Source organism: Lipotes vexillifer, unplaced genomic scaffold (genome assembly GCF_000442215.2).
Source record: "Lipotes vexillifer unplaced genomic scaffold, Lipotes_vexillifer_v1.1 scaffold1129, whole genome shotgun sequence".
Taxonomy (NCBI): Eukaryota; Metazoa; Chordata; class Mammalia; order Artiodactyla; family Lipotidae; genus Lipotes; species Lipotes vexillifer.
The window spans coordinates 4,372,016-4,391,565 of NW_006789022.1; the positions used below are offsets into that span (position 1 = coordinate 4,372,016).

General features: G+C 43.1%; 1 protein-coding gene across 1 annotated transcript in view; it reads left to right on the forward strand.

Moving 5' to 3' along the window:
• The window catches only part of DDB1 (damage specific DNA binding protein 1), a 31,215-nt gene that overhangs the window by 1,003 nt on the left and 10,662 nt on the right, over positions 1 to 19,550 (forward strand). The window contains exons 2-20 of the mRNA XM_007462184.1: positions 477 to 625; positions 1,679 to 1,795; positions 2,144 to 2,365; positions 4,685 to 4,799; positions 5,641 to 5,738; positions 6,560 to 6,718; positions 7,346 to 7,429; positions 8,038 to 8,154; positions 8,759 to 8,861; positions 11,121 to 11,196; positions 11,292 to 11,400; positions 14,506 to 14,684; positions 14,781 to 14,944; positions 15,023 to 15,130; positions 15,291 to 15,498; positions 16,297 to 16,392; positions 16,501 to 16,612; positions 18,789 to 18,912; positions 19,217 to 19,381. Coding sequence (XP_007462246.1) covers positions 477 to 625; positions 1,679 to 1,795; positions 2,144 to 2,365; positions 4,685 to 4,799; positions 5,641 to 5,738; positions 6,560 to 6,718; positions 7,346 to 7,429; positions 8,038 to 8,154; positions 8,759 to 8,861; positions 11,121 to 11,196; positions 11,292 to 11,400; positions 14,506 to 14,684; positions 14,781 to 14,944; positions 15,023 to 15,130; positions 15,291 to 15,498; positions 16,297 to 16,392; positions 16,501 to 16,612; positions 18,789 to 18,912; positions 19,217 to 19,381 — 2,505 coding nt within the window. The remainder of the gene's footprint in view (positions 1 to 476; positions 626 to 1,678; positions 1,796 to 2,143; positions 2,366 to 4,684; positions 4,800 to 5,640; positions 5,739 to 6,559; positions 6,719 to 7,345; positions 7,430 to 8,037; positions 8,155 to 8,758; positions 8,862 to 11,120; positions 11,197 to 11,291; positions 11,401 to 14,505; positions 14,685 to 14,780; positions 14,945 to 15,022; positions 15,131 to 15,290; positions 15,499 to 16,296; positions 16,393 to 16,500; positions 16,613 to 18,788; positions 18,913 to 19,216; positions 19,382 to 19,550) is intronic.

Below are 19,550 nucleotides of genomic sequence, written 5' to 3' on the forward strand. Positions count from 1 at the left end.
GGTTTTGGTAGACTGCTGGGAGAGCAAGAGGTGCAAACTAAACAAGGTTTTAAGATAAAGCTCTGAGAATTCTCTTTCGTTGGATCTAGTCTGTTTGGTAAAGATTTTGTGAAAATTCGAATTTGGACTGAATAGGGAGAAACACTTTCTCCAGCATCCCTTAATTAGAGTGAGTCGGCCACTGCGATAGGAAAAGTGAAATTCGAGGGCACAGAGCCATCTGAAGGGTTTTCACAGTCATTGGCAGTTGAGGGACGTGCTGCTCTTAGGCCCAGTCCAGTTTCTTAATCTGATGAGGGAAGCAGCGTTCTTGAATGTGTGAAGTGAGACTCTGAGGATTTGGTGAGAAGGGGGTGAATGGAGGGAACCAGAGAAATAGGTGCAGTAAGTCGAGAATTCAGGAGGTTTTAGGTAGAAGTGATAGGATCACTTAGATAGTGCTTTGGCTTCAAAAATTAGAGGATCTGTTCTTTCAGGACACTTTACTTCAGCTGAAGACTTGAACCTGTTGATTGCCAAAAATACGAGATTAGAGATCTATGTCGTCACTGCTGAGGGGCTTCGGCCTGTCAAAGAGGTGGGCATGTATGGGAAGATTGCTGTCATGGAGCTTTTCAGGCCCAAGGTAAGTGATCTGGGTTGGTTGGGCCCAGCAACAAAGGGAGAGCTATTAGTTGTAGTCAGGTTTATGTTGTTTTATGTCCCTGCTTGCTTAAGATGGGTACAATAAGGCTTAGGAGAGAAGCTCTTCTCTTTTTGAATGGCAGATTTCAATTTATATTCTTATTTAAAAAGCTTCCAAGAAATAGAAGGAGAGATTTGCTAGGGAAAAATTTATCAAGTTGACTTTTTTTTTTTTATCAAGTTGACTTTTTAGAAGGGAATATTAAAGCAGTTTGAAATGTGGGTCACCATCCTGTGGGTCATCATAGTGATTCAGAGAGTAGGCTCTAGAGTTAGGGCAGTACTGGCTTCATTCCTTATTAAATCTAATTTGGGGTGTCATCTAACCTTTCAGAGCCTTGTTTCCCCATCTGCAAAATGGGGATAACAGTATCCAGTCCTCTGGGTTATTGTCAAGATTAAGTGATTTAATAACAGGACGTAGCACATAACAAGCATTCATTGTTAACACATCATCAAATTATTATTGTTATTATAATTCGACTGTTTCTATCTGTAAGTGAATCTGATGGGGAAGCAGTGGGTTCAAAATTTAAATTGTAACCCTTTGAACAAAATATTCACTTTGTTGGGGTCTGTGTTAATAAGTATGAGAGACTTTATAGATGCACTTCAGCTTCCTTTGTTCACTTTTTATTTTTATTTTTTCCAAGTACTTGGAGGGGATTAGAGGAGGCGTTACATTCATCTTTCAGAATTTGAATGGAGTAACTGAGATTAGCTGACGTGGAACTAGATGAATACGTTATATGTAGAGCAGAGATGAAGAATCATGAAAGTGGACTAGATGTTTACCAGCTTCAGTTCTGGCCTTTCTGTACACACCCTTAGGGTGTGTGCATAACTAATATGTGTTACATACTTACCGTGGGTTTTTTCAGGGAGAAAAGAAAGTTCTTGAAGAATTTAATATGCTTAAAGGATGATTAAAGGCTAGACAAGTATTCCTGTTTTCAAAAGAAACCTCTTTTGATAGTATGATGTTGGTTTCCAGGGGGAGAGCAAGGACCTACTGTTTATCCTGACAGCTAAGTACAATGCCTGCATCTTGGAGTATAAGCAGAGTGGCGAGAGCATTGACATCATAACGCGAGCTCATGGCAATGTCCAGGTGAGGTGGCTGCTTCAGGCTGATGAGAGTTTTCCAGGTAGGGTTGTCATGATTTGGTGAAGAAAATTGTACTGCTGGGGCAGCTCTCTCTCTGTGTGATCAGAGAAACAAAGAGAAAACACTAAGGACTTCTGTAGTTTACTCAGAGTCCAAGGGAGAAGGTAATAATTCACTGAGATTCAGTGTTTTGCAAAAAGGCGTACACTGACATTTGGGCGTCCTGACATGTCAAGAAGATGCCACTAGTTTTACTGCCACTCTTAAAATCATCCTGGGAAGGTGGTGCCCAGCGTTTTCTGTTACTCTAGGTGTTTGAGGTTCTTCCCTAACCCCAGTTTTATTTCTCAGGACCGAATTGGCCGCCCCTCAGAGACGGGCATTATTGGCATCATTGACCCTGAGTGCCGAATGATTGGCCTGCGACTCTATGATGGCCTTTTCAAGGTTATTCCACTAGACCGGGACAATAAAGAGCTCAAGGCCTTTAACATCCGCCTGGAGGAGTTGCATGTTATTGATGTCAAGTTCCTATATGGTTGCCAAGCACCTACCATCTGCTTTGTCTACCAGGTACTGGAGCAAGAGGAGAGAGGGAGAAGCTGTATGGTTTGGCACAGTGGGAGTCCATTTTTGCCAGTCAGGATGTCTGGACGTCATGGTAGGGCAGGGAGAAGTGTTTAATGTATTTGTCCTGAAATGTTTTGAATGATATAATTAATACGTGTCAGGTTTTGGTTGCACCTTGAGAGAAGAAGTACTTATCGTGGAGGCAGGAAGCAGTCTGGGGCCTGTAGCAGGCTTTAATCCTGAGATTACACTCTGGTTGTGGGCCTTGCAGATTTTATAGGGTGACCCAGTTTATACTTTGTCTCTTACTGGCATGCTAGGGGATTATTAAAACTTAGCTCTAAAGAAATGATCTGGAAATTCCCTTACAAGCAATGAGAAAATGTCTTGGGGATGCTTTATGTGTCTTCCAAGAAGAGGTACATTTTGATCAGCACTCACATTCTGGTGACCGCTGGCTCTTGACTTCTATTTTAGTCTGTGCCTAAAACTTTTGTAGAGCTGATCCTGGGCAGCTGTTCTCTGGGCTAGATCTGTTGAGGGGGTGTGGGTGGGGGCAGGGTGGCAGAGCACCAGACTAATATGCTTGTATCTTGGTAATATCTCAGCCTTTTAACAAAGGGCCGTACAGTATGAAGTTATTTCACTAGCATGTAGTTGAATAAATGATGGAAGAAAGCTTAGTCCAAGTCTAAGTACTGTGTGTGGGCATGTAAACACCTTTTAAACACTGTGTTAAGTATTGGAAATACTGATGTATTTTTGTATATTTCTTAGTGTCACAGTAAGTGCTGTAGTTTTGAGGCTGGTTGATATAAAGTTCATTTGAATAGGTTGAAACCAGCTTAGGAGATTTTGTTTAATCTTATTTACAATACATTAAATATCAGGTCTGAAATAATAACTTGGAATCTCTCTCACTTCTTCAGTTTTGTAAATATCAGGTCATTAAAACATTGATGTTGGTTATTCAAGGCTGACTCTGTGCAGCCTCAGGGCTGTGGGTTGTGAATGAGCTTCATTTCCATATGTGTGTCTCAGAGGCCCAGATCCGAACCCCAGCTTGAATTTATGGTGAAGTTGAGTCTTACCCCTAATCATTGATGGGAAAATGTTTTCATCAACTAAAAATTATTTTTTCTCCTGTTTTGTGCCCAAAGGTCAATTTGAAAAATACCACGTGAGGGAGTTCCTTGGTGGGCTAGTGGTTAGGATTCAGTGCTTTCACTGCTGTGGCCTGGGTTCAATCCCTGGTAGGGGTACTGAGATCCATCAAGCCACGTGGTGTGGCCAAAATTTTTAAAAAAAAAAAAAAAAAAAGGAAAATACCATGTGAAAGGTAGTCATGCGGAGTGCTTCAGGGGCTGTAACAATGATGAAGATGTGGGCCCTGCCCTGAACACACTGTCGGATTCCTTCCATAACTTCTTAGAGCTTGGTCTGGCCTTTGATGAGGCCACCCTCCACTGGCCCCATGCCGGCTCTTTTAGTCTCTTAAAGGTGTCTTTGATAGCTCCAGGTCTGAAGTGAGTCATGATTCAAAAAAAGGCGGGGAAGATGGTGTTGACAATGTCAGGATTGAAGGTTTCGACTAACTTTAGAGGAGTAGCACGCTCTGTTCTTTACCGTCACCCTATCAGAATGCATCTGAGAATTGTATCAAACGGAGTTTTGTTTTAGACTGTAATTGATTTTTATTTTATTTAAAAAATTTTTTTTGTTGGAGTATAGTTGCTTTACAATGTTGTGTTAGTTTCTACTGTATGGCACAGTGAATCAGCTATACGTATACATATATCCTCTCTTTTTTGGATTTCCTTCCCATTTATGTCACCACAGAGCATTGAGTAGAGTTCCCTGTGCTATACAGTAGGTTCTCATTTGTATCAAATTTAAAAAATTTGTTAGATGTGTTTCACTTCTCAGTGTGTTTGTTTTTCCTGTTTAGCTATTTTATAAGTTCCTTAAAAATAAGGAACAGAGAATATATATATATATATACATATATATATATCTTATATATGTACATATACACTCACAAATGTACACATATGTATATTATATCTCTGTAGTGGTTAGTATAGCGTGACAAGTTCATTTTTCTAATTTTTAAATCTCTCTTTGTTGGTTCAGTTGTTAGAAACAGTTAGCCTCAGTCACAGTCTACCCAGACTATCACAAGCTCAGCTGGTGGCCGTTAGCATGCTGATGGATAAGGTTGGGAAGGCGAGACAGGAGTGTCAGATGCTGTCCCTTTCAGGGCCCCTCTCCAGCCCAGGGCATCCTTCGTAGGGACTAATGATTCTACCTTTCCTCACCTAGGACCCTCAGGGGCGGCACGTAAAAACCTATGAGGTGTCTCTCCGAGAGAAGGAGTTCAATAAGGGCCCTTGGAAACAGGAAAACGTAGAAGCTGAAGCTTCCATGGTGATTGCAGGTTTGTTGGGGGATTTAGGAAACTTGCCTCTGCCCCACTTCTGGGCCAGTTCCCTATTGTTCCTTCCTCACCTTCTCTGCCCTTCATCTCAGCGCGCCAGTGCTGTTGAGCACATGCATTGTTCAGCCCTCCCTTATGTCTCCTATCTGTAAATGTGCTTCCCTTTGTTTTTTGCATTTTTGTCTTTGGGATTGTCTTGTTTTTTACCCTTCCCCCAAAAGTATAACTTTCCTTTATTTGGGGTGGTGGGGTTAACTAAAACAATGAGATTGATCTGCAGAGTGGCATATGGAAGTTAGTCTCATTATTTTATTGTTGGGCAAAAATTAAAAAAAACTGAAGGGGACCAATAGAGCTTATTTTATTTGGCTCCTTTATTTTATAGATGAGGAAACAAGGCCGAGGGACTTGCCCATGCCTGTGCCTCACTGACAAAGCCTAGGCTGGAATCCAGGCATCTTTGCTCTTTATCCTATATTCTTCCCCCAGCACTGTTGTGTGTTTCACCTAGTAGAGAAGTTTTAAAACTCTTTAAGTGCAAATTGGCTTTTCTATATGGTAGCCCTGATAATGGGGGAAATGAAGCTAAGGAATAAGGAAAAAAATCTCAGAAACTCCGAAAGAGTGGCAATAAAAGTACGACCAGGAGTACAGAGTGGGCAGCCTACAATTTCTAAGACAGTAATCTCAGAAAAAGCTTATCATATTCCATGGACTTTGATGTCTAAAAAATGATTATCTTCAAGTTTGCCTCAGAGATAACTCGATCAGTGCCCTTGCTGCCTCAGGGTTTGGCAGGTCCCAAATGCTGAGCATTTTAATGCTACTCTTTCTCCTGCAGTCCCAGAGCCTTTTGGAGGCGCCATCATCATTGGACAGGAATCAATCACCTATCATAACGGTGACAAATATCTGGCGATTGCCCCTCCCATCATTAAGGTGAGCAGCATTCTTTTCCCTTTTTCTTCTATCTGTTTGTTCCCCCCCTTCTTTTCCCCACCATTTGTCAGAAGGGGATTCAGAGGTATGTCACATTATTCACTATGTATATAAGGTGTTGTGTTGGTCATTGGGAATACAAAGAGATTGTCTTGGTGTTGCTTACAAAGAGCTTGCTTGCTAACTAAGGGAGAGAAGTAATCAAAATTTGGTTTATCCTTTCCATTCACTGGGGCACTTTGAAGAAAGGAAAAATTTCGGGAATTCTAATGAATGTTAACGTTTTTAGAGCTCAAATCAGGTAAAATAATATAGTGAATAATATATATAGACTTAAAAAATTAATCATAAAAAACTTCACCTTCAGATTTCAAGTCATAGAAATGAAGGCTTAAAAGCTTAATTTTATTTTCTTTTTTGAGGATAAATAACAAAATCAATGGTAGCATTCATGGTAGGAGGTAATTAGTATTAGCGAGGATAAATAACAAAATTTGTGGTACATGCATAGTCCAGTCAATACTTACAGCTGCCTCCTCTTTTATGTATTTGTTTTCCAGTAAAATAATATGTGAGTAAACATTTAAAGTATGTTGAGCTCCTTAGAACATTGTCTTCAAAATAAAACGTCCTCAAAATAAATAAATACATAAATAAATAAATAAAACGTTCTCATTTTTGATCACACATGTAATGTGAGCTGAGTGGATTCCTTGCTCATGGAAGTGGCTGGGTTTGGTAAAGGGAATGGTCTGCTAGGGTTTATTCTCTGGTTGTGGAGGACGCTTTATCTCTAATGACTGTGTCTTCCCTCTTGGCAGCAAAGCACAATTGTGTGTCACAATCGCGTGGACCCCAATGGCTCCCGCTATCTGCTGGGAGACATGGAAGGACGGCTCTTCATGCTGCTTTTGGAGAAGGAGGAGCAGATGGATGGCACCGTCACCCTCAAGGATCTACGAGTGGAGCTCCTTGGGGAGGTAGGCCCTGTCCCTCCTCTTCTGCATTCTCCTAGGTGCCTAGTGACCCCACATGTGGGGTCCCAAACTGCACTTGGGGATATATTACTTAACACCCAACAACAAATGCTCAGTCCTGCTGTGGAAGTTGGTTTTTGAATGAGTAGATTCTAGAGAATCTCACAGTAGATTCTAGAGAATCTCACAGGGTGCTACCTCAAGTATTAAAAAAAAAGAAACAAAAAGGATACACTGTAGAATTAAAGGTTAATCTAAGGCTGATAACTCAGTTATGGGAGGACGTTCTACAAAAGTATTGTTAAGAACAATGCAGCAAATTTTAGAGGTCTCTAGCTATTTTGAGGAGACTGGAGCTGTTGGGATTAAAATGATTATTTGGAGCAGGCACTTGCAAGACAAATCATTGATTTTTTTGACTATAGGGATGATACATGAAGAGTCACAAACTTCAGAGATTTAGGAATGATTGTTGAGCATGACCTGGGGATTTGAAATGGAGAATTGTTTTGGGAATCATGACTGCAGGTGTGATTTTTCTCAGCACATGTCTGAGAGGTGGGTAGGACGGTGTCTGGATCCCATGTGAAGTCCATTCTCATGTCTTTCATGCCCTTGATTTTCTTTTAGACCTCTATTGCTGAGTGCTTGACATACCTTGATAATGGTGTTGTGTTTGTCGGGTCTCGCCTTGGTGACTCCCAGCTTGTGAAGGTGAGAAGACATTTTCTTCTTTCTGGCTTCTTTTTTGCAGTCTTCACTGCTTCTTCATTAAGTTCTTTCTGTGTTTAGTACCTCTCAGAGTTTCTTCAGTTCATCCATATGCCTGCTATCCACCTTGCTACTTGGTTGATTTAGCATCCTACCCTGACTAGCTCTTTGTCCTAAATGTTCATTCAACAAATGTGCCAGGCAAGGTGCTAGGTACCGTGAGTACAATGATGAACAAGAACTAGCTTCTACCTTCAAATAGGTCATAGTCTAATGTATTTGATCCCCTCTAGAAATGGGAATTTGAACCTTCTCTGCAGAAGAATGCATGCAAACATTTTACATTAATTTCCAGCTGTTCCTCTGAAATCCATCCGTGGGATGCCAGATTAGAAATCCCTGGCTGGTTAGTGGGTCACCTGTAGGATAACCATGTTCCTTAGCAGTTCCCTTCTACAAGCATCCAGTAGAGCATAAGAAGCATCCGTAAGAGCATAAGATCTTCTTAGAGCATGAGAAGATCTAGTAGGGTTGAGTTTCTTTGGATGATAACTCTCTCTTTAGGGTGGGTCTGGAGCATTCTAGGACTAGCATTGTTCTTTCTTTTTCAGCTCAATGTTGACAGCAATGAACAAGGCTCCTATGTAGTGGCCATGGAAACCTTTACCAATTTAGGACCCATTGTGGACATGTGTGTGGTGGACCTGGAGAGGCAGGGGCAGGGACAGGTAAGGGGGTCATCCTGGAAAGGGATAGTTGGTATGCCCACTCAACCAGTGTCCTCCTGGGTCTGCTTAGCTAGAATGGGGAGTGTGTACCACAGTTAACTTTTAAGAGCCTCACTCACTAATTTCCAATGATGTGAGGATAACTACCATTTATTGAGTGCCTATCTTGGTCTGCCAGGCAATTTGCATACATTATCTATAATCACACAAGCACTGTGTTAGATAGGGATTCTTGTCCATTTCAGAAGTGAGGAAACTTAAGGCTGAGAAGGATTAAGCAACTTGTCCAAGGTTACATAACTATGAAATGGCAGGGGTGTCTGCCTTCAGATCCTGTGCTCTTTCTAGTAAACTAGGTTCCCAGGGTGGAAACAAGCTTGCTAGGAATAGTGGTAGGAACCTCTTGCTTCTTGGACTAGGATATCCTGTCTGCTTGATAAATTTGAGAGACTTTGGAGATCAACCTCTGCTAAGTCTGCATCCTCAAACCTAGCTCCACAACAAAGGGTCCTTGGATTTAGGTATAGCTTGTTTACTTTCTGAGCATCAGTCTAGTTGCCCTAGTCTGGAGGGGGTTATTTAGAAACCTTTTCTCTGCTTGCAGCTGGTCACTTGCTCTGGGGCTTTCAAGGAAGGCTCTTTGCGGATCATCCGGAATGGAATTGGAATCCACGAGCATGCCAGCATTGACTTGCCAGGCATCAAAGGTATCCTTTTGGTGGACATAGGATGCAGATCTTACTTGAGTGACTTTGGCCTCATTACATGTCATGAAGACACTTCCGGCGGGGGGGCAGATCAAATAAAGAGTAAAAAAAGTCATAATGCCAAATAAGCGGTAGAAGCCTAAATATATTGAAAAGTTCCAAAGTAAACTTAAAGAGAAGATTGACCAAAATTGGGGCTTCCCTGGTGGCGCAGTGGTTGAGAGTCCGCCTGCCGATGCAGGGGACTCGGGTTTGTGCCCCGGTCCAGGAAGATCCCACATGTCGCGGAGTGGCTGGGCCCATGAGCCATGGCCGCTGAGCCTGTGCGTCCGGAGCCTGTGCTCCACAACAGGAGAGGCCACAAGAGTGAGTGGCCCGTGTACTGCAAAAAAAAAAAAAAGGAAAGCTAGGAAAACTTAAGAGCAATGAGACGGGCCTAGTTACCAGATATAAAAACTTACTATTAAACCTTAGAAATTAAAAGTTTGGTTTTGGTGCACGAATAGGCAAGAGTCCCATGGGCAGACTCAAATGTCCCGAAATAGACACAACTGTATGTGGGACTTTAGTGTACAATAGTGGTGGTATCTCAGGTCAGTGAGGTAAAGATAATTCTTTTGAATAAATGGTGTTGGGATAACTGGAGTCATTTGGGAAAAGATAAGTTTGGATCAATACTGCTCAGTGTATACCTTGCTAGAATCTAAATGGATCAAAGACTTAATGTAAAAAAATGAAGCCATACAAAAGCTAAAAGAAAAAGGTGGTGAATTCCTTTCTAATTTTGGAGTGAGGATAGTCAAACAATGACTCAAAAGTACAGAAGCCAAAAAGAAAGATTAATAAATTATCAGCATAAAAATAAAACACATCTGCATGGCAAAAACAAAACACTGTAAGCTAAGTTAGAAGAAATGGCAAATTGGATAAAAACGTTTGTAGTTCATCTTATAGGCAAAGGCCTAATCTCTCTTAATTCATAAAAAAATTTCTAGAAAGACCACGAAATTTCCTGCCCCCAAATTAGCAAAGTACATGGATGGACAGGTAACAAGCCTAACTTAAAATAAGAGAAGTGCGAATCAAAACAAAATAGCAATACTATACCAGATGCCAAAATCGAAGTTTGACAACACATTGTGTTGGTGAGGCTGTGAGAAAATGAGCATGCTCACTGAAAATGTCTACGGAAACTACAACTGCAATTAGTGATTTGCCCCGCAAGCCCAATTCTGGGCATCTAGCCCATAGGCCTTTATACGTATAACGTGACATAAATACAAGATTACTCATTGTGGCGTTGTATATCGTGGCAGTATACTGAAAAAGGGTCCATCAGTGGGAACTAACTAATAAACTGTTACATCCATACAATTAAATACTGTGCAGATGTCAAAAACAAGAAACTATTCTGTTATGATAAAGGCCCAGGCATATATTAGATGAAAAAACAAGGTGCAGACAGTTTGTGATAGGCTATTGTATATATTGGCTTGCAACACAGTGTTTACCTATTTTCCTAAATTAAAAAGAATTGGAAGGATAAACTATTATTGTTTACTTATTTGGGGGCTAGGTTGGAAGGAGAGGTATAGGGGTGAGACTTCTGTATTAAATATTTAAAAAATAAATTTTGGGGCTTCCCTGGTGGTTCAGTGGTTAAGAATCCACCTACCAATACAGGGGACACAGGTTTGAGCCCTGGTCCGGGAAGATCCCACATGCTGTGGAGCAACTAAACCCGTGTACCACAACTACTGAGCCTGCGCTCTACAGCCCGCGAGCCACAGCTACTGAGCCCATGTGCCACAACTACTGAAGCCCCTGCGCCTAGAGCCCAAGCTCCACAACAAGAGAAGCCACTGCAGTGAGAAGCCCGCGCACCGCAGCAAAGAGTAGCCCCGGCTCGACACAACTAGAGAAAGCCCGTGTGCAGCAAGGAAGACCCAACACAGCCAGAAATAAAATAAATTTAAAAAAAACTAAAAAATAAAAAAGAAATTTTGACTTTGAGTCATGGAAATGAATTATCCCATCCAAAATCAAATGAAAAACTGAAAAATATCAGGCTCAAACAGCTTTAAAAATATCTAACTTCTTCAGAGTCTTAAAGCCAGGGAGGAACAGAGTGGGTATTTTATCTCAGGACTGACACCAAATTTCTTGCTCTTCCCGTGGGGTTAGGCTGCTCCTTCCTTAGATTGTGGGAGCGGAGTGTTGGTCTGTGCTGTGCCTCTTAATCTTTGATCTTTGTTCCAGGCTTATGGCCCCTGCGGTCTGATCCTAATCGGGAGACTGATGACACTTTGGTGCTCTCTTTTGTGGGCCAGACAAGGTAAGATGAGTCTGGTGCCAGCTCCAGGTGCTCATGTGAAGGTTGCAAGGTGGGGCAGCTGGTCTGGCTGACCCTGGCCTTCCATTCTGCTGCAGAGTTCTCATGTTAAACGGAGAGGAAGTGGAAGAAACTGAACTGATGGGTTTTGTGGACGATCAGCAGACTTTCTTCTGTGGCAACGTGGCTCATCAACAGCTCATCCAGGTAGTAACGGAGAAAAGGGCGGGCCTCGTTTACACTTGAATTTACCTAGAGTGCAGTACAGAGCACTACCGGATTTTTGGAAGTCAATTTTTATGGCTCTAAAAGTAATGTAAAAAGGCTAGGGAAAAAACTGAAATTACCTAATCACCCACTACTGAGAGCAGCTTAATTAACTCTTCTAACTTTGGAGTTGTTCCTTTTAGCTTTAATTTTTCTTTGCAAATGTATATACGGTTGGCCCTTTGTATCTGCGGGTTTGGATCAGAAATATTTGGGATGGGAATTCCCTGGTGGTCCAGTGGTTAGGACTTGGCATTTTCACTTCCATCCCTGGTTAGGCAACTAAGATCCTGCAAGCCAAGTGGCACGGCCGAAAAAAAAAAAAAAATGGGGAAAAAAAACTTCAGAAAGTTCAAAAAGCAAAACTTGAATTTGCTGTGCACCAGCACCTATTTACGTATCATTTACACTGTATTTACAATTATTTACATAGCATTTACGTTATATTAGGTATTATAATTAACCTAGAGATGATTTAAAGTACACTTAAGGATGTGAGTAGTTTATAAGCAATTATTGTTCCATTTTACATAAGGGACTTGATTGAGCATCTGTGGATTTTGGTATCGGCTGGGGGATTCTGGAACCAGTCCCCTGCAGATACTGAGGGAGGACTGTATATTGTGTTTATTCACATTTTCTTTTATGGATGGGATCATTATATATATATTTTTTGGGGGGTGGGCAGGGGGATATTGTTTTCACACTAAATTATATCCTGTCTTCTGAGACACATTTTTCCTCCATGTTATAATAGTAGTATATACTTATTTGGAGAATACTAAAAAGCACAAAGAAGAAAAAAAACGTGTCATACGCTACCATCCATATATGACTTTTGGCAGCACTTTTAAGGTACTAATTATTATAACCAGAGTTCTAACTCTGTTCAGATCCTTATCTTAAATCTTTCTGTGATATGGGGGGCATATAGCCTTTTGGCACTTTTGTTAGCTGTGAGAGCCTGATTTCTTCGCACCTCTCAACGCCTGGCAGTCTTTTTAAGTTTGGAGTGACCATGATGCTCTTGGTTTTTTGCACACCCTCCTCACCTTTTGAGCCGTTCTCCACACTGAGCAGAGTCAGTGATTTGCCTGTGGCAGGTATAGCACTTGAGGGCCTGAGGACTATTGAACTGTCTCTATCTTTTTATCCTCTTGGTCTTCCTTTTAGGCAACAGGCAGTGGTGGGTTTGGTAAAAACCAGAGGGAAGCTTCTGTCAGTTTGTTGAACAAATGTGGGAAGTGCCCAGTTACTGACTCATCGTTTTGTCAGTGTTTTCTGGCCTGAATACTGGCCCCAACTCACATATCTCTTGTTAAAGGGCTTTCCTGTTTTGTTTTGTTTTGTTTTTTTTGATTTTCAGAATTATGCTGCTTCCCTGGTTTTGTAATTTACACTAGACTAGACCCTTCGAAAGCTGATTTCCTATTTTATACCAGCCCAATTATTACTAATGATGGGTTTCTTCTCTTTTTTTTCAAGGGCAATATTAGGTTTTTTATTAAAATCTTTAGTCTTCCCCATTGAAGCTTCTGAAACATCTTTGTTCAGCCATCAAAAGGACCACATTTTCTGTGTATGAAACCAGAGTTCTGCTTTCTGATCTCTCCCAAACTAGAGCCTTTCCTTTCTCAGAGCTGTGATCCTGCAGCCTCGGCTCGGCATCACACCCTGTCCTTGGTCCTCTAGACCCTGCACTGGGGCTTGAAGACAACCACCCCTCCCCCTTTGGCTCCTCTAGCTTTGAATTACACGTAGACCTTGCTGGCCTTAAAAAAAATAAAAAAATACCTTCTAGACCCCAGAACTTCCCTCCAGCTATTGCCCCATCTCCATCTTCATCTAGATTCTGGAATCAAAAAAGTCTGTCTACACTGGCTGTCTTCCTTCTCCTATCTTCACTGCAGGCTGCCTCATATGACCCCTCCTACTAAATTGGGCACACATTCCAGTAGCTGCTGCCTCTTTCTTGAGATGTGTCCTTCCTGAGCTTCTGTCCACTTCCCTCTTTTCTAACTTTCTTTCTAACCCTGTAAATGTGCCTTCTCATATACTTTTTTTTTTTTGAGGCTTGTTTTTAACTTTATAGTGAGGTCTTTTTTTTTGAATTTTATTTTATTTATTTTTTTGTACAGCAGGTTCTTATTAGTTATCTATTTTATACATATTATTGTATATATGTCAGTCCTAATCTCCCAATTCATCCCACCACCACCCACCCGCCGCCACTTTCCCCGCTTGGTGTCCATACGTTTGTTCTCTACAATCATGGGCTTGTTTACCGAATGGAAAGACTAATAACCCTTTGAAGTATTATGTAATCCTATTGTAGTTCATTAGTATGAATAACAGCTTGTAGTGTTTCTGCATCCCCCATAGTGTTTATAAATCTAAAGGGCTTTCCTCTTTAAGTAGAAACTCCATTTTGATAAGTAAGGTGTATTGATACATAATAGTGTTATCAACCTGCTTTTTGTTTTAATTCAGTGATGAAATAAATGTATACAGTGTATTCATACATAGTAAAGAACTTGTATATTTTGGATATTTATTTTATTTTATTTTTTTGGCTGTGCCACGTGGCTTGCAGGATCTTAGTTCCCTGACCAGGGATTGAACCTGCGCCCTGGGCAGTGAAAGCGCGGAGTCCTAACCACTGGACCGCCGGGGAATTCCCAGAACTTGGATATTTTAGAGACCTGATTTTTGGGTTGAGAAAAACAGCTAGACTTGTAGTTGCAGGTCTTACTCCATCAATACCTTTCCATAGGTTGTGTTACCCAAGCCTTACTCAGAGTGAAACAGGCCTTCTCTTTTTCTGCCTGTAGGTATGTAAGCTGTAAGCTGCTTGAAGCCAGTCTTCTTCAGGGCTTCAGTTAAAAATGACATCTTCATGTAATTAATCATTGCAGAACTTTGGAAAAATATATCTATATGACAGAGGAGCTTATTCTTAGGGTTCCACTAGGGCAGCATTTACCACCTTCTCACCCCCGTATAGATCCCTGCAGGGGCTTGGAGACATTGCTCTTCTTTCTCTAGATCACTTCAGCATCTGTGAGGTTGGTCTCTCAAGACCCCAAAGCTCTCGTCAGTGAGTGGAAGGAGCCTCAGGGCAAGAACATCAGTGTGGCCTCCTGCAATAGCAGCCAGGTAGTGGTAGCCGTGGGAAGGGCCCTCTACTACCTGCAGATTCATCCTCAGGAGCTCCGACAGATCAGGTGTGTGTTTATCTGTCTGCTCTTTTTGCCCTCCCTGTTCTCTGGGACTTCTTTGATCCTTGGATTCCTTCCTCTGACATATTCTTCCTTGTTCAGCCACACAGAGATGGAACACGAAGTGGCCTGCTTGGACATCACCCCTTTAGGGGACAGCAGTGGAATGTCCCCTCTTTGTGCTATTGGTCTCTGGACAGACATCTCAGCCCGAATCGCGAAGCTGCCCTCTTTTGAGCTACTGCACAAAGAGATGCTGGGTGGAGGTGTGTTTCTTTTAAGGACCTGGGTTGGGATCAGAATCAGAATTTGGAACAAGAACTTAATGTACCTATTTCCCACAGAGATCATTCCTCGTTCTATCCTGATGACCACCTTTGAGAGTAGCCACTACCTCCTTTGTGCCTTGGGAGATGGGGCACTTTTCTACTTTGGGCTCAACATTGAGACAGGTGAGACTAGCACCTCAAGTGAGGGGCTCTTCGGAAAATCTGGAGTATTGGAGTTGGCAGAGTTCTTAGCCTCGGGGTGCTGCTTTTGAAGCTTCACAATCCAGCTGTGTGTCCTGTTTCGTTTCTTTCCTTTTTTCTCTGGATGCCGTTCTTTCTGTAGGCCTGTTGAGCGACCGTAAGAAGGTGACTCTGGGCACCCAGCCCACTGTATTGAGGACTTTCCGTTCTCTTTCTACCACCAACGTCTTTGCTTGCTCTGACCGCCCCACTGTCATCTACAGCAGCAACCACAAATTGGTCTTCTCCAATGTCAACCTCAAGGAGGTGAACTACATGTGTCCCCTCAACTCAGATGGCTATCCTGACAGGTGAGCCTCTTTTTCTTTGCTCAGCAAGAGCCAGGAGTGAGGACATCATGTTGTTTTCCTCAGACCCTCCCCTCCAGCCTTTTCCTAATGACAAAGTCCGTGACCAGCTGAGATGGGAGTATAGAGCAGAGGTTTGCAAATCTCGGCCATGCAGTAGAAACACCTTGGAAGCCTTTTTAAATGTACAGAATTGTTCTTGAATCCTTCTTAGAGTTTGATTTAGTGGATCTAGGGTTGAGCCCTAGATCTGAATCTATATTTTTAGAAAACCTCGTAGGCGATTCAAATGATTAGTCAAGTTTCAGAACCCCTGATGCAGAGATCTTTATGTATTCCCCTGGAGCAGCGATTCTCAAAAGTGTGGCCCCTCATAGTAGCCACAGCACTACCTGGGAACGCATTAGAAATGTAAATGTAAATTCTCAGGCCTCACCCACGGATCCACTGAATCAGAAACTCCAGGGTTGGACCCAGCAGTCTAGTTTAACAAGCCTCCCAGCTGATTCTGATGCCAGATAGTTTGAGCATCACTGTTCTATATTCGAATGCTTTAGTATTAAATAGTTAGTTATTAAAACTCTCAGCCTAGGCCCGACCAGACCAATTAAATAGGAAAATCTCAGGGACAGGATCAGGCACGTTCCCCAGGTGTGTTTTAGCATGGAGTCAGTTGAGAACCACTACCCTGGGGTAAGCTAGTGTAATTCTGCCTTGTTTTCCTTCCCCTTATGGAGTTGCCTCGTAGAATCCTTTCCTTCCTTGGGTCTACTCAGTCTAAACCCAGAACCTTCTTTCCAGCCTGGCACTGGCCAACAACAGCACCCTCACCATTGGCACCATTGACGAGATACAGAAGCTGCACATTCGTACAGTTCCCCTCTATGAATCTCCCAGGTGAGGGCAGGGTAGGGGAGCTGCGGGGGCAGGGGTGCCCTGGGGGGTTGGTGTGGAGCGCCTCAGACTTCTCCTGAGGGGCCCTGTCGCTCTGTACTTACTCTACAGGAAGATCTGCTACCAGGAGGTGTCCCAGTGCTTCGGGGTCCTCTCCAGCCGTATTGAAGTCCAGGACACGAGTGGGGGCACAACTGCTCTGAGGCCCAGCGCCAGCACCCAGGTGAGGGCAGTGGACAAAGAAAGGTGGTGTGAGAGCAGGGCAAACCGTTCTGTAAAGGCTCAGCTAGTAAATAGTTCTGGCTTTGCAGGTCATATGATCTCAGTCACAACTACTCAACTCTGTCTGCCATTACAAAGGCAGCCATAGACAACAGGTGGGCATGGCTGGGTTCCAATAAAACTTATTTATTTATTTATTTAAGAAAAAAAATTTTTAATTTATTTTTGGCTGCATTGGGTCTTCACTGCTGTGCGTGGGCTTTCTTTAGCTGAGGTGAGCGGGGGCTACTCTTCGTTGCGGTGCACGGGCTTCTCATTGCGGTGGCTTCTCTTGTTGCGGAGCACAGGCTCTAGAGCGCAGGCTCAGTAGTTGTGGCGCACGGGCTTAGTTGTTCCGTGGCATGTGGGATCTTCCCGGACCAGGGATCAAACCCGTTTCCCCTGCATTGTCAGGCGGATTCTTAACCACTGTCCCACAAGGGAAGTCCCAAAACTTTATTTAAAAAAAAAAAAAATTATTTATTTATTTGGTTGCCCTGGGTGTTAGTTGTGGCAGGCAGGCTCCTTAGTTGCGGTTTGAGGGCTCCTTTGGCTGCGGCTTGCGGGCTCCTTAGTTGAGGTATGCATGCAGGATCTAGTTCCCTGACGAGGGATCAAACCCAGGCCCCCTGCATTGGGAGCACGGAGTCCTAACCACTGCGCCACCAGGGAAGTCCCCAATAAAACTTTATAAAAGCAGGCAGTGAGCTGGATTTGGCCCCCTCATCAGAGGCTTGAGAAGAACTTTGAGTAAGCGTGGCTGTCAGTGATTTTGCTACTTGGTAGCCTTGCCTGATGAATAATTCCTTTTCTCTTAACATCAGTTTGGGTGCTTTGTGTAGGGTATGGGTAACAGTGCAGTATAATAGGTAAGAGCATGGGATTTGGAGTCTGACAGAACTGACTCCAAAGTTTATTGCTAGCTGCGTGACCTTGGGCAACTTCAGTTTTCTCATCTGCAAAATGATAATAGTGGGACAATATGGAGCCGCACATCATAGACCCAGTGGAGATGTTAGCTGATAAATTTTATTCCACGTATTCTGTGCCTTCCTTGCTCACAGACATCTGTGGTATGGCTTCTTCCCTTAATCCAGAGTAGAAGGTCTTTACATTTTTCTTTTTATTTGCAGTGCTCTCCTGCTCCTCCCATTGAGAGAGGTGGAAGCCTGTCACTTTACTAGGTCTCCTGAGTTTCTCGTTAGCTTTCTTGATTGTCGTAGCATCACTGTTTTAGTGCTCTTTAATGCCCTTAGATTCTGGTGGTGTTTTGGATTGCTGTGTCAATACCATATGGGATTTGGATCCTTAGCCTTGGTCCCTGAGTCCTCTTTGAAGCCCTCTGTTCTTTTTTTTTTTTTTTTAACATCTTTATTGGAGTATAATTGCTTTACAGTGGTATGTTAGTTTCAGCTTCACAACGAAATGAATCAGTTATATATATACATATGTTCCCATATCTCTTCCCGCTTGCGTCTCCCTCCCTCCCCCCCTCCCTATCCCACCCCTCCAGGCGGTCACAAAGCACCGAGCTGATCTCCCTGTGCTATGTGGCTGCTTCCCACTAGCTATCTACCTTACGTTTGGTAGTGTATATATGTCCATGCCTCTCTCTCGCTTTGTCACAGTTTACCCTTCCCCCTCCCCATATCCTCAAGTCCATTCTCTAGTAAGTCTGTGTCTTTATTCCTGTTTCCCCCTAGGTCCTTCATGACATTTTTTTTCTTAAATTCCATATATATGTGTTAGCATACGGTATTTGTCTCTCTCTTTCTGACTTCACTCTGTATGACAGACTCTAGGTCTATCCACCTCATTATAAATAGCTCAATTTCGTTTCTTTTTATGGCTGAGTAATATTCCATTGTATATATGTGCCACATCTTCTTTATCCATTCATCCAATGATGGACACTTAGGTTGTTTCCATCTCCGGGCTATTGTAAATAGAGCTGCAATGAACATTTTGGTACATGATTCTAAGCCCTCTGTTCTTTAGGCTCCATGCAAGCAGCCAGCCTTAAGGTTTCCTCGTTCAGACTCAGCCACTGTTCCCTGATCCTGCCTGATGCTCACACTGTTGTTCCCAGCACCCGTTCTGCTTTTGAGAGGGGTGATGTGTGTTCTCTCTGTTCCCAGGCCCTGTCCAGCAGCGTCAGCTCCAGCAAGCTGTTCTCCAGCAGCACAGCCCCTCACGAGACCTCCTTTGGAGAAGAGGTGGAGGTGCATAACCTCCTTATCATTGACCAGCACACCTTTGAAGGTGCAGATGAGCTCTTTCTGTCATTTTGTACCTACGTCCTCCCTAAGCTAGGCTCTTCTGGGCTCTGCTGTATTCCAGAATTTGATGGACACTGGCAGACCATCCTAGGAGGAGCAGAAAGGGGTGGGGCCTCTGAGTTGGCCATGATTCCAGAGTGCTGGGCCTCCTCAGGTCAGAATAGGTTGGTGAGGAGACAGGAATAGCAGGAGGCAGATCTACTTCGAGCTGAGCTGTGGGCCTCACAGAAGTACAGAAGCGTGCTCGCGTGGGGGTGTCAGCCAGTCGCGTCTCTTCTCCCTTCTAGTGCTCCACGCCCACCAGTTCCTGCAGAACGAGTATGCCCTCAGCCTGGTCTCCTGCAGGCTGGGCAAAGACCCCAGCACGTACTTCATCGTGGGCACGGCCATGGTGTACCCTGAGGAGGCGGAGCCCAAGCAGGGTCGTATTGTGGTCTTTCAGTATTCAGATGGTAAGCCGACACAGTCTCCGGCTTTTGAGAGATTTGGAACTGGGAAAGTAAGCAGACTCTTCAAGATTTCAGTCTCAGTTACGCAGAAGAACTTGGGTTAATTGCTGTGACGTGAGACTCATGATGTTTCTCTTAAGCTCTTGATGATCTGAATGAGTTTTGGAGTATG